Source organism: Phyllopteryx taeniolatus, chromosome 17 (assembly GCF_024500385.1).
Source record: "Phyllopteryx taeniolatus isolate TA_2022b chromosome 17, UOR_Ptae_1.2, whole genome shotgun sequence".
In the NCBI taxonomy this organism is placed as follows: domain Eukaryota; kingdom Metazoa; phylum Chordata; class Actinopteri; order Syngnathiformes; family Syngnathidae; genus Phyllopteryx; species Phyllopteryx taeniolatus.
Genome location: NC_084518.1, coordinates 16555527 through 16569806, shown reverse-complemented (window position 1 = coordinate 16569806; position 14280 = coordinate 16555527). Strand labels below are relative to the sequence as shown.

Here is a 14280-nt window from a genome sequence, read left to right as displayed (position 1 = left end):
GCAGAGATCAAAAGTTGTATATGGTGTAAAATCAATCCAATATGGCATGTGATAGGGATAGAGAAGGAAATGGAAGACTTTTGTACAAGATTAAAATGTATATTAAAGCTAATAGGGTAGGTAGAGGAAAGAGGAACATTTTTTAACAAGGTTAACATTTGGACACTGTGGTTTGACTAAAACTCGAAAGTTGATAGGGAAAAAAATGAGTCAGGTTTATGTGAGGAGTCTGTGGAACATGTATTAATGAGCCCTAAGAGATATGAAACTGATAAAAAAAAAAAAAAGATTATAATCGTCGACTGTGGGCTTTGTGAAGCCCTTCGACTCTTTTGTGTTTTTGACATCCTTGGCAACTAAAGATGATTCTGATGATTCTGATTCTGATTCTGACTTGACATGAGATTAAGGAAAATAGAGGTGAGGGATGTTAGTTTTACAAGGTGTACTGGGAATGGGTAGTAGGGAACAAGTTATAATTGTGGCAGGATTTTTAAGGGACACCGGGTTTACAATAATTTCGGTGAAAATGTAGTTTGTATGAAATCAAGGTCTGTCTGTTGCAGAATTGCAACAGCAGGAGGCGGTATTGCTCCGTTAAATTGGCTGCCAACCGCCGTAAAAAGGAAATGTGGGGAGACCTCGCATGGGTATTTAAAGACCAGTGTGTACAAGTCTGTTAAGTAAACAAACAAACAAACAAACAAAATGTGACCTTACGTTTATTACACGTGTTTTCGTTCACAGCTACGCCGACCGAGTCATGACTGAACGTTATGCGGTTGACGTTAGCCACCAGTTGAGCTAGCATCCTGACCGTTTAAATTCAACGTTTTCAGCTCATTATTCGCTTTAAAAAGAGCGCGCGGGGGGGGGGGGGGGGGGGTAAATGTTTGGAGCGAGGCGAGCAGTTAAGGCAGACACGCCTCTGAGGGCGCCTCTCAAACGGCGACACGGTAAGAAAAACCTGCTCGTGAATTACACGACGAAGCATCGCCCGTAAATACGTTGAAATTCCCTCGAAGGTAGGGGACGTCACCCATGTCAAAAGTTCCAAGCGTTACCCGAGGAGGAACCTCAATGTGACGCCGTTGCCGGGCCTGCCCACGTACGGGTGAGTCATCTGATTACATTGCTGTCCCTCAGGGCCAAAATTAAACACGAATAGGCCCTACACCCAATACGACTAATCATTGAACTCCATTTTATACATTTTCAAGGTCCAGAAGGAGAGAAGGGTGTTTATTCGGCTCAATTTTGTACATTACTTTAAGGTCTGAAAGGAGTAGTGTACAAGTATATATGTTGGGCTCCATTTTGTATCTTTTCCAGGTCCAAAAAGGGTAAAATTATATTTAATGAACTTCATTTTGGACCCTCTTTGGGTCAAAAAAAGGTACATGTATGTTAAAAGGACTCAATTTTGAACCATCGCCAGGTAAAAAAAAAAAAACGTACAAGTACATTTAGTGTCGTAGATCTGAGTGTTCATCAAAAACAAGGCAGAATTTTTTTTTTTTAAATTAGATGTATAAACCACTGTAAACTTTATTCACAGTTTGAACATAACACTGCTTAAATATAGGAAAAGAAAATTACTTCATTGATTTGATTCAAATGTATTGCACATACAAGTTAAATAAAAATTGTAATCTAATAAAAGTTAAAATAAACAAACTGTTCTTTTTTAAAAATATGACTTAACCTTTATTTAACCAGGAAGGTCAGTTGAGAACCAGTTCTCATTTACAATGACGACGTGGCCATTTTAAGGGTTAAATGCAATTGTATTGTACTAAAAAGTAAAATACAACTGAACGGTAGGAAGCAATTATTTTGTGTACCACTCGAGAGAACCCACATACCACTAGTGATACTCATACCACACTTTTGAGAATCACTGCGCTATGCTCTCCATTCATCGTCCTTAATTTCTCTGTATGTGTTGACAAAATGCGTGCATACGCAAGGGTGGGTGTCTTGTTGTTCCTTGGTGAGGGTCTGCCATGTTGTCGCTTTTCCCCACAGACCAGCGGTAGGGCTTTGCGATGTAAATCCCAGTTTCCACCAAGCTCCAACAATATCTGGCCTATACCATCAGCAGGAGCAGCAGCGGCTGAGAGAGTCGGCGCTGTGACTTTAGGTCATCCCGGGTGTCAGGTGAGACCTAGCCCACCTCAAACAGGGCCAACGGGGACGACATCTGAGAACTCGAGTGACTCCTCAGACGATGATGACTTCTGGGATTCCTTAACCTCCAGTAGTGTTCCTTCCCCGGAGATCTTCAGACACGACAGTTACGTTAGTTTCAAAGTCTGCCTAGCGAAAAACAAAAAGTTGCTTTCATGAATTTAATCTCCCCACCCATCGGCAGCAGGTATGTTTGATTTCTTCTCTGAGGATGTCACCGCCACGCCAGGGGATGTCCGGCAGCCCCGGGTGAAGAACTCCACCTTACTGGGCAGGAGCCATGTCGAGAGCATCCAAAGGCACCGGCACCCCAACGTCTCCACCGTCCTATGTGAGTAAAGTTAGCTTCAATTCAGGGAGCATCATATTATTAACGGTTTTCTTTGGCTTTTTATTTTTATTTTTTGCAATTGTCTGATGAGAAATATGCATTGAAAAATGTTCCCTGAGCTTTTCCACGTTGCGTTTACATAGCTGCCAAATGCCTAATCTGGATCAGATCCAGATTAAACTTGTTTTGAGCATGTGACCCATCAAACACTGTCGTACACTTTGTTGAAATCCTCTTAACAGTAAGACTCCAGCTTCAGCAAACGTGTCATCATTTATGGTCAAAGTTAAGTGTTTACGTTTTTACACTTGCATGACAATTAAGAGTGTTTACAAAGTGAAACACGCAAATATAAACAAATTTACGAAGATACGAGAACTTCATCTGGTGACATTTGAAATGTCTGAACAGGTTCCATGGGATGTTTTGGTTTACATTGCTGGCAAATGCCCAATCTGGATCAGATCCAAATTTAACTCTTTTAGCGTCTGACCTTTACGTAGACCTACATATAGTACATCTGATTTAAATATCTTCAGATTTTGACAGATATTTGCCTATGTAGGGATTCAAAATATTTTTTTGTCATCCCTCGCCATTCTTCTAACTTGTGTTTTCAGATGCCCCCTCCATTTTGGTAAACACAAAGGGCCAGATGAGGTGAGTTCACAATTAACTCACTAATATGCACTGTTCAACTATGGTATCTAATTTGTGCAGTGACCAGGGAGCGACTGCGGACAATCCCCAAACTCATTCGGGTAAATGACCATCGTCATATTAATAACCGTAATAAACACAAATCGATACTTTTGTCGTTTTGTGTAATTTCTGTCATCCACTCTGCAGACGAATCCTTGAAAGGGAATTCACGGAAAGTAAGCGACTCACACCAACATGACTAATTTAAAAAAGACATCCATCCATCTCTCTGTACCGTATTACTTAATTAATTAGGTGTCTTAATAACATGGCTGTGACACACTTTCATCAAAATACAGTAGATAGATGGATCCTTTGTTCTTCCTCTGAGGGAAATTAAATACCCCAGGGGATCAACAATTACAGCACAGGAATCAGCCAGTTTTGAAGGGGCGGTCCTGTCTCATACAAATGAACCACCGGTCAACCCTCTACTGCGGGGACAACGTCGAGTACGGTTTTGTCACCATGATGACCGGTGGTGGCGCTAGGGGGGTCGCGCCCATAAAGGCGGCGAAAGCATGGATCATATTTTCACTGGAGGAGGCGGCACTTAAGTACCGAGTGGTCCAGTTGCACTTTGTGAAATTAGTGAAGCAGGTCTGTGCATGTGGCGCATGCAGAGAAAAAATGCATAAGTGGTCCAGAAAATGGATGGATGGAAGTCTCCTTTCAAAGCAGGAGGAATAGTACACGTACGATTTGACGAATAAACTGTGTTCCCCTGTCTTTAGTCCGCCCTCGCCAGGAGGCCCCTCTCTTACAGGAAGGTCCAGCGCTTCAAAAGTCCTTTTGTCGCCGAGCAGAAGGACGCTTCGAGTCTGCGCAAGAAGCAGCCTCCCAAAGTGGACGGCGCAGCCACGTTTTTCCACTTTGACGACGACTCCATCCGTAAGGAGTTCTTTCGGCAAGCCCGAGAGCGGCACGCCAAACTCACAGGTTAACGCTTGTACGTACAACCCTGCGTCCTGTGATGCCAAATATCGGATGTAAATATAGGATGTTGCACAGTGGCCTAATTTGAAATATATATATATATTTTTTTAAAGAAAATGTGTTACTTTATTTCAAGTACTCCTCAAGTAGAAATAAATTGTGACCGTTTTAGACTACTTTTAAGAAGGTTTATGCTGCTGAATAGGCTGTCAACGCACTACCTGCGGTGCGCATTCGCAACAGGGTGGCCATCTTTGATAGCTAGCTAAGGACGAAAAGCACAAAATACATGGGTACTGACGTGGATACCTTACATGAATCAGTCCGCTCGTAAAAGGGTTTAGGGTTAAGGTTAGGATTAGAATTATGTGATGGTTAAAATTAGTTTCAGGGCTAGTGATGGGTACTACCTACGTATTTCGTCCTAGTGTTTTTGATGTAGCTAGTTGCACATGCGTACCGCAGATGGTGCAGGCATCTTGACATAGCCTGTAGATGTCAGACATAAAACTTCATAAATTCCTGGTTGCTGTTAATTTCACATGAAATATCCATTAGTTGTTTTATTCACTTAGTCACTTGTAGCCAGGGGTTCCGTCCAAAGTAGGGCAAACTACCTCGTTTCTGTGTTGTTTTGAGTCTTTTGTGTAAAATAAATGTATAGCTGTAAAATAAATATTGCATGTATTTTTGCGATGCTCTGTGGTGGTTTTCTGTGAATAAACGAGACAAAACGATGACCGCTTACGTGCGTTTCGACTACTGACAAAACGTCAACACTGGGGGCACCCGCTGACCACGTGGTGCGTGTCCAAAAATAGACAGCCAATCAGATAATTCCTTCGCTCGCTCGGCCAGTCAGAAAAAAAGAAGGGTAGGTCGGTTGCCAAGCGGCTCCCGTGACTAATGCCTGTCATATGACTGAGACCCATGGAGACAGTTACAAGGAACAAGACTCGCTCGTGGATTTGAAAAAAAAGAAAAGAAAAGGGGACTCTTTTCTCCCCCCCCCCCCCCCTTACATGGTACAAAATGCCTCCGACTCTCTTTCAGAAACTTTTCAACAAGAGGAGCGCTTTTTCGCCGCCTCCGCAGAGAGGTAACAAAGAGGAGCCAGCTTTCAGGTAGCTCATGTGAACGTGCGCGCGCGCGTGTGTGTGGTTTATGAGTACAGTAACGCATTTTATTACCTCAACTGCTTCAACAGCCGCTTAACGCTCCGTGCTGTTCATTTATAACTGGGAGGCTTTGGTTAAACGACATTGGAAGTGGGCGACGCGTTTTGGTGTGTTTGGCCGTGTTTAGCTCGCTAGCAGCTAGCTGGGCTAACCCTAAAGCCAGCGTGTTTATCGCCATTCAACGTCACACGTACAATACTACTCGAAAAGTTGAGACTTCAAACTGTCGCTTTTGTCTCAACACCCCCACTTGTGTGCGCCCGTGTTTGTCTTTTGTTGTCGTTGCACGCGATGTGTGACGATATAAACTCGGGTTCAAAGTGCATTTCGCGCCGCCGTCTTTCTTTGGGTGTCGACGACGTGCGGAACGTGCCCCCTCGACTGGCGTGCGTGACGTCATTACGTCTCGAGCGCCGGGGGCGGGGGCGCCGTTGGAATGTAAAAGCCTGTGACGTCACATTATTTGCGTCCGTCCGCTTGTCACGATAGTAGCTGAAGTTGTGCACTTGCAGCATGTTTACTTTCGCCTTTTAGTTCTGCTGCATCTGAAAGGTAATAAAGGGGCCATTGCACCCTTTTACTCACGATCTTAATGACCATTAAATATTGACGGCAGGGTCGGTCCACATTAGAAGGTGAAGGCAAAAAAAAAAAAAAAAAGCACTTTACTGTCACCCGTTTGTCTAGAACAGTGGTTAGGGTTAGTTCCAGCTGGAGTTCACTGAGCCCATCCTAATTTGAAAAATAATAAATATAAATAAATAATGATATATAACTAAATCATATATAATAATAATATATACAACTCAAAACGGGTATATATTTTGTCTGTGTAGATTCTCAGTCATCCAGGTCATATACAAAATGAACAGCACATCAGTTGCACACAAAATCATTGTTAAAAGGGGGGGGGGGGGAAGGAACCCCAAAGCATTTCAACTCGAGGCGCAGCGCCACAATGGTAAACGCCCACCTTGACGCAGCGTTGACGTAGCGTGTTTAATAAATTCAAGGGAAGGTCCTTGGGTTTCTCTGTCTGCGGCCCTCACAGGCAAAAGTCTGAACACCCCTGGTGTAGGAAGCCGCTAGTATTAGCCCTGAAATTTGCCCAAAATGGCTTCTTCATCATAACAAAATGTCCAACTTCCTGTTTAAGTTGGGATACGTGTCCTTAAGACATTTTTTGTGTGTCCTGTCGTAATATACACATCCACCGAAGTTCGTGTTGATCGGTGAAACTGGTGTCGGGGGCTAAATAGTTTTAACTTTCATAGTTACCTGAGGGGTTGAGTTTGGAATCCCCAAAACGCGTACATTTTCACCAGGGTTGCAAAAATTGCCCTTTTCCCCGGCATGTTCAGGACCCCCAAAAGGCAGTTCATTCTTTGAAATAGACTAAACACAGTAGTAATGCTAATTAAAAATTTAAATAGTAAAACCGCCCGATTTGAAATTTTAACACAGCTTATCGTGAAACTGGGATAAAATTTCTAAGGCGTAGTATTACCATTTCCCGATTTAAATTTTTACACCGCTTATCGTGAAACTGGGATACAATTTCTAAGGTGTAGTATTACCATTTAGATTTTTTATTATCACTACCACTGTATTTACCCTCTCTGACAGTGATTGTTGGCAATAGCAAACAAATGAAGAAAGATGAAAACAGTGAAGAAGCCGAAAGACAACTACTCCTGTGACGCTAAAAATGTCAGTATTGATAATTAAGAAATTGAAGCTATAATATGTGTGTTATTGTCTGCCACATGATCACACTGAGTATTGGCGACTTTCTGGGGACAACAGCAGTCCTTTATCCTCGCGACTTTTCTCGCCGTCATTGCCACCGCAAACTGATGGCCGTCGGACGGGGCGTCACCCAAAGCCATGTCTCCAGCACAAGCCCTGTGGAATACCAGCCGGGGCGGTGGCTTGGCCGACCCCTGATGCCTCTCCCGTTTCCCTGGCAGAGGCACCTGACCCCAGGCGGCATACCGAGCAGGGCCCCGCCCGACAGATCATCTTTTTCAGTCCGGTCTCAAATTTGCTAACTGCTGAGGAAGCTTTGCCATAAATCATAAATGAAACGGGCGGTCATGTGATTGACATGACTTTGCATCTTACAGAAAAAACCTGCATGCAATTTATTTGTTGCGTCCTTTTTTTTCCTCCTCGAGAGTTGACCGGAGAGAAGTCTCTGGTTCCCGAACTGCGTACATACTTGCATAACTCCGCGTGTCATCTGAGGCTTTCATCAATCACAGGCTTGTCAACTTTGTGTGCGTGCGTGCGTGCGCGTCACAACACAAACGGCATGCGTGTTTATGTGGACTATGGCGGCTGTCAAGTTGCTTTCAGGGGTAATTAAACTTGCTGTGCTAGGGGTTCTCAGAAGTTCAGGGTCATGGTAAAGATGTAGTTTAAAAAAAATAATAAACGTACTAAAGGTATACACACAGTCATGAATCTATACAAATACTGTCTTTACACCTGACCCCAAAAAATCGAATGAAAAAAACAAAACTGGAGTTTGATTAAAATGCATGCCACTGTTTTTTTTTTTTTTTTTTTTAAGGAATGCTTCAAAATGGACGTCAAAATGTTCATGGTGATCAATTTTATTTGGTGACCCAAAAAAAAATCGCACCAAAAATGAACTAGGGTTTGACTGATTAAATATTAGTATTGTAGCACTCCAAAATGGATGTCCAATTATTAATTTGGAATCACTGAATTTACAGTCATTTGTGATTTCCTGAATATGATGACAATGTTCACACCTGACCAAAGAAATCGCATGAGGGATGAAAATGCACTACAACTTGAATAAAATGGATGCTAGTGTACCTTTTTGTTAGGTATGTCAGTGCTCCAAAATGGACATTAAAATGTCGCTTGTGGTATGACATTGTTCACACCCGACCAAAGAGGTCGCACCTCTATTGAAAATTAACTACAGTTTGGATTTTCTGATTTCGATGACCGTGTTCACACCTGACCAGAGAAGTCAACCCTTTGGTAAAAATGAACTACAGTTTGGTTAAAATCGATTTGAGTATATCTTATTTGCAGGTATAGTAGAGCTCCAATATCGATGATAAAATGTTAACGGAGATACCTTTGGATTTGTAGTCGTTTGTCATTGTTGGATTTTCTGATTTCGATGACCGTGTTCACACCCGACCAGAGAAGTCAACCCTTGGGTAAAAATGAACTAAAAATGATCCAGGTGTCTCTATTTTTAGGTTAGTGCTCCAAAATGGATGTCAAAATGTTAATGGAAATACATTGACTTCATAGACATTTGTGTTTTTTCTGCTCAGGTTACAGTCTTACTCGGAACACATTCAACTTTTGCACATTTTCTCTGTCCTCTGTTTTGACAAAGGTATGAGATTTTATTTTGGACCAAATGGATGTCGCAATTTCTCTCTGCTGATTTACCAACAACAAATCCCTCCGAAAGGTGATTTATTAGTCGAAAGAGTAAGATGGTAGTAACGATCAGAAAATATATATTTTTTATTTTGACGTAATAACACAGTTTCTCATGAAACTGTGATAACATTGCACATGTTTAGTATTACATTTAAATTTTTGATGATCATTACTACCATTTTTAGAATCTCTGAGAGTAGCAGTCATCTTTTGGCTTTTAATAGCAAACAAATATAGAAAGATAACGAAAAAAAATCCAAAAGACAATAAAAAGTCGGCTGGGTGCTTCTTTAGTGCATTGTAGTAAAGTCGGTCATTGCCCCCCTGATACTCGTGATTGCAGGAATGCAGACGCGCTTCATGGGAAAGTCTTTCAACAGCGGCAAAGGCGGCAGATATGCAGGTAGTCAGTCAGGTGCTCTGCTTTTTGCCTCGAGGCAAGTCAGGCTAATCGGGAAGAGTTCAACTCCATGCGGGCGGGGGGGGAGATTCCTTTTGTAGCCTACGGTGGCATTGGAGTGCCTCTTAATGGGGTTGGGCAAACTTGTGCACAAAGGGCCACAAAGTCGACTTGATGGGCCAAGTTTGTAGACGAGGTCGATATGTGTGGAGGAATGTCGCAGGTTGTATTTATGTAACCGCCCGAGCAGTACAAATGCACACTCACAAGTGTGGCAGGGTGGCAGTGGCGGCGTTGGCGTGAAGGCACTTTGCGGTCAGTTAGCAGGCTGCTGCTGACGTCAGAGCAGCGGAGGAAAGCTGGCTTGCAAACAGGCCCACAGTTTCTTGGCCCGTGGCTTTTCGAGGCATGGGGTTCTCTAGTTGTTGGGCTCCAGGGGAGAAATATTTCCAAGGACCCCTAATAATCCTTATGCAAGTTTAACAATAATTGGTATGGTGGCATGGGCCGGTTATTACGTCTTGTATTCTGGAAAAGACTATCAAGACTGTTCTTAAAGAGTAATTCTCTAAAAAAAAAATAGGCATATAATCTTACAATAAATAGAAAAAAAGTACCCTTGTTTGGGGTTGAGGTCTATCTGAAAGGCTCAGTTGAATACAGTACTAGGGATTCACTGCTATCACTTATTTTCAGACTGAGTACAAGTACTTGCATTTGAGAAGTCACTAATACTGAAAACTGACACTTGATAATGCCAGTACGTCTTGCCTTTGTGATGAAAGTGGATTTTACTTAATCATATATTGTTAAAAAACAACAACTGCTGTAACGCAGGGTATTTTAGTACTAAAATAAAACCGGCAGGCTTGCCGAAGTGATACATTGTCAGACCATGATCGCTTGCTTCTCCTTCCTCTGTACTCTATTTAAAAAAAAAAAAAAAAAAAAAAAGTGAGGGGCATTTTCTTTTCTATGAAGAGTCTTTTGTATCCGCTCTAGAATTGCCACAGTTATCCAAGTAATGGCAGACCGATCAATGGAACCATTTATTTTAATGTGTCATTCGCATTTTCACAGTACAGGACAGGTCTGTGTGTATTTACTTGTATGATTGAATTTGTGAGATTATTTAGATATGCTACTGGCAGGATCAAACCAGGTAGCGGCGACAGAGGGTGTGCCACGCCTGTCCGGCCGGCCCAGCCTCCTCCGCCTTTGTGACGTGAGTGCGGCTGGAGCAGGGCAGCGTGGAGCGGAGAGGGCGACGCGGATCACTGGCCGCCTCTGGTTCTTCCATTTTGCAACGCATAAGTTACAGTTGGGTAAAGGTGTTGTCATCTGTACCTTAAAGTATCTTCACGCGGTTGACATGGCTCCTACGTCAGGCTGGTGAAGTGGTATCGGTGTCATAGTTTCGGAGCCTTTTCACGAGTGCAGAACTAGGTATTGGTGCATCCGTATTGAATGCTCTACTGCAGTGCTGCGAGTGAAGAATTTCCAACAATTTTCCGCATCTGTGTTTTAGACAAGCAAGCAACTGTGTACATACATACGACATTGGAGAAATAGTAGATGGAGTTTTGGGTGTCAAACTTGACACCGCTTTCCTTGCTTTACGTTGAATCCTTTCACACACCCTCTGTTTTTACACCTCTGTAAAGCCTCCAAAGCTGGAGAAATTTACATGGCCACTTTGACACCCACCTGTTCCGTTGTTTATTTTTCACTGCGGTACCTTTGACACATAACAGCGAAAAAGGTGGCTTTGACGGGCAGCGTGAAAGGGGCTGTAAACAAGGGAGAGGGAGGAGAGGCAGTCAGCAGTGCGTCGTTAGCCCGCCACTATGTGCCTGCCGCTCGCGCCGCAATCACCTGACTTGTCTCATGTTGTGCGAATTTAGTCGGCCGTTATTCTTAGAGGCTGAGCGAGCACAGAGAGGCAGCGTCGAAGGGGGCCAGAGCGGTCACGGGAAACACTGGCACAGCCACAACGATGCCCAGGTAGGAGCAGCTAAGATGCGGATCAGCTTTGTTTTGTCTTGACTGTCAGTCAGCCTCGTGTACATGGTTGGCGTCTATCATTTGGTTTGGATGTACAGTATTTTATATCCAGAGGGGGACAAGGCAGTCATTTTTTGAGCTAGCAGTGCAAGTATGTGACGCTCATGAGGTCATGTGCCACTTTTATGAATGACTCGCCGCTCTGTGACAGTCACAAGCTTTCCGCCACATCGCCGCTTCCTCACTTTCGCATGCTTCCAGTACTGCTTTTTGTGTACTTTGGTGACCTCCCGTCCTGTTACTTTGTCTTAGTACATGCTGGGTGATATGGCCTTAAAAGAAACTAAATTTCTGATTTTCTTTGCACAAAAATGTGATTTTTCTCAATTTTTCTCCCCCCCACACCTTCTCTCATGTACACGTTGTACAGGTGAGGCAAGGTGACCACGGCAAAACATTTGCAGCTTGGAAAGCACATACCTTGGGTTAAAAGTTCCCAACTTGGATACATGACTGCTTTTGCAACGTACAGATGGGCACCATGTCTCTTGAAATGGTCAGTGCAATTGAACGCTTTTTGAAAAGCAGTGACTCGAGGGGTCGGAAAAGTCGCTAAATATAGTGAGCAAATGATCAAACACTGGCTGCTTTTGTAAAGTAGCTTCTCTCTGTCAGCAGCCATGTTATTAGTGTAAGCAGCTATGGAAGACACACATACACAAAACAATTTAAAATGACAAATACACTTGAAATAATCTCTAAAATTGATTACCCAACTTTGTCTACTTCTATTTTTCTCGAGTTTTTATCAAATTTTGGTGGGCTGTTGTTTACAGTCGTTGACAGAATGTCTTTGTGTCTTCCTTTGGCTCCGTTCTCTCGTTGTCATCTTCAACAAAGGCGGCAGTCAAGTCACCGTCTCCGCACTGTGCACAGAATCGGGCCGAATCTGTAAACAACCCGTGTAGCACTTACCAGGTTTTAGTAGGAAAGCTTAGCATGCTTGAAGTTGAAATACTTAAGAATGCATTTGTTATTAATTAGCTTTAAACAACCCCAAAATGTGTCTGTATTCTATTTCATCCTACTCTCGTGAGAACAGACTGGATTTGTGTCCAAGCTATGCAAATAATTGCGACCTTATTGGATGTTGCATCTGATTAAATGTTGTTTATTCATGCTGGAAGCTATGAATTGGCATGATGGAAGGACATTTGACATCCTGCTAATAGTTAAGATTTGTAACTTTGGTTGACATTCCGTTAATGCTCGCAACTAAAATTTGCAACATGGCATGGATGTTTGGCGTTCTGGTAATGTTATTCAGCTAACACTATTAGCTACAATTTCAAACTAGGTACGGACATTTGATATTCCACTATTAGCGAGTATCTGGAACTATGGATGGACAGTTGACTTCCGCTAAGGTAATTCAGCTAACTCTAGTAGCTGAAGATCCAAACAAGGGATGGGCATTTGCTTGAGCAACTGTGGCTCTAACTAACTATTATTCAGTGTAAAATTTTAAAATATTTGGATTTTGGAACGCAAATGGACATTCTGTACATTTGCAGTGACTAGAGCCAAACACGCAGGCAGGCGGTGGCCAAGTTGCAGGGAGGCATGTGACTTGACTAAAATGACCGCCTGATGTGTAATCTTACACACAAGAGCTGGATATCGACCTGCGGGGGGGGGGGGGGGGTGGCCCGGCCCGGCCCGTAATGCGTTATTTGAGCTCATTATGTAGGCCAGGCAGGCATTATGCCACACACTTAGCACTCTCAGGACTTAGATCAGGAGGAGAAATCTATACAAATCTGGAGAACACTAGAGCGAATCGCCCTGCCCTGCTCAAATTATTGCCTGCACAAGTTAATTACCTTCCGCGTTATTCAGGCCCCGCCAAAGTCTGGTTCTTTGTTTGCTGGGACCTGCTTGGATTGTTGCACACCCGAGAGAAGTCTTGGCTGGAACTGTCCTTACCTCGTCTTCCCTCAAAGTCTGGATCTTTCTTTCTTTCTTCGGATCTCCAGAGCAAACTGACGAGGCCCCCTCAGATTATTACCCGCCCAAGAGAAGAGGTGCCTCAACTGAGACAGTTGTGCTTACCTCACCCACTCAAAAGTCTGGTTCTTTCTTGTCTTGAGAGCTTTCTTGGCTAGTGTTTGGGTGACACTACTTAAGAGTAATATGTAAATCAACGCACATCCCTCGTTCCAAATCCCAGTTATACTAGCATGAGCTGAAGAGCATTCCCAACATATGTCCGTATTCCCCACAAACACGTGGACAATGTTGTAGTGTAGTTTTGGCCTTTTAAGCTTTGCACCTAATTGAGGTTGTGCTGCCAACTTGTCCCCGTAGTGGTTTAATCTTCCCTGAGTGCGAGTGCGATGTGTTAATGCGGCAGCGTAGCTACCCGGCAAGCCGCTGAGGTCCGAGCTTTGGCCGAGGCGCTTGATCACATGACCGGAGAACAAAGCGTTATAGTCGACGAGCAAGTTGAAGCAAAGGTGAATGAGCACATGATTGACTTTGTAGAAGAAAAAGTGCTCAACGTATGACTTCCTTGTCGAGGCCTGAGTATGACAAATGATTTTGCTTTGACATCCTAACATGGACTGCATCACATGACCCTCCCTTTCCCAGCGAGTGTTTGCAGAGACCTCAGTGTGTGTGTGTGTGTTGTCTAGACCAGGGGTGGGCAAACCTTTTTCGCTCAGGGGCCACATTGACTTTTAAAATTTGACAGGTGGGCCAAGCCAGGACCAGATGCCTACATATCACAAAAAAAAAAAAGGCATTATAGTGTTAATACTTAGATTTACTTTAATGGGAACAGTGTTGTTTTGTTGATCACCTTTTTTGCCAGTGCATCAAAATCTGGTGTTAGTTTTGTTGTGGCAATTCTCCGAACACATCTGAGGTGTTCATCACTCAGCTGGGATCTGTAGGATGTTTTGTTGGTCTTCATCACACTAAAGGTCTGTTCACACACACATGTAGAGCCAAAAACCACCAGCATTCTCTCTGCCAGCTCCTGGATTTTTGGAAATTTGTCTGCGCTTAATGAAGCATAAAACTCATTCAGATTGAGA

The 14280-nt window shown here is 43.2% G+C and overlaps 2 protein-coding genes across 7 annotated transcripts in view; both read left to right on the top strand.

Annotated features, from left to right (window-relative positions):
* Nucleotides 1-576: 576 nt before the first annotated feature.
* LOC133467605 (uncharacterized) lies at nt 577-4846 on the top strand. 2 transcript variants are annotated; one of them, XM_061752647.1, is made up of 8 exons: nt 577-956; nt 1026-1114; nt 2029-2296; nt 2375-2521; nt 3142-3181; nt 3242-3282; nt 3371-3399; nt 3958-4846. In XM_061752647.1, exons 1-8 carry the CDS (start codon nt 890-892, stop codon nt 4165-4167), a joined length of 891 nt encoding a protein of 296 aa, XP_061608631.1. In that variant the 5' UTR covers nt 577-889; the 3' UTR covers nt 4168-4846. The 2 variants fall into 2 exon arrangements, with proteins under 2 accessions (XP_061608631.1, XP_061608633.1); XM_061752649.1 differs by having other exon boundaries at nt 580-956; nt 2378-2521.
* Nucleotides 4847-5060: 214 nt separating this feature from the next.
* The window catches only part of fnip1 (folliculin interacting protein 1), a 31916-nt gene continuing 22696 nt past the window's right edge, over nt 5061-14280 (top strand). For 2 of the 5 annotated variants that reach the window (XM_061752493.1, XM_061752491.1), the window contains exon 1: nt 5061-5283. In XM_061752493.1, the coding sequence (XP_061608477.1) occupies nt 5192-5283 (92 nt within the window). In that variant the 5' untranslated portion in view covers nt 5061-5191. Of the gene's footprint in view, nt 5284-6968; nt 7048-11057; nt 11180-11673; nt 11736-14280 lie in introns of those variants that run through there. The other 3 variants (XM_061752495.1, XM_061752494.1, XM_061752492.1) reach the window with 3 other exon arrangements.

What these genes read in the sequence shown, in the direction of transcription:
- LOC133467605 (XM_061752647.1), top strand. Translation starts at nt 890, where the DNA reads ATGTTTGGAGCGAGGCGAGCAGTTAAGGCAGACACGCCTCTGAGGGCG. An exon ending in CCGGGCCTGCCCACGTACGG is followed by an intron (nt 1,115 to 2,028) that starts GTGAGTCATCTG and finishes TTTTCCCCACAG; the next exon opens with ACCAGCGGTAGGGCTTTGCG. An exon ending in CAATCCCCAAACTCATTCGG is followed by an intron (nt 3,283 to 3,370) that starts GTAAATGACCAT and finishes TCCACTCTGCAG; the next exon opens with ACGAATCCTTGAAAGGGAAT.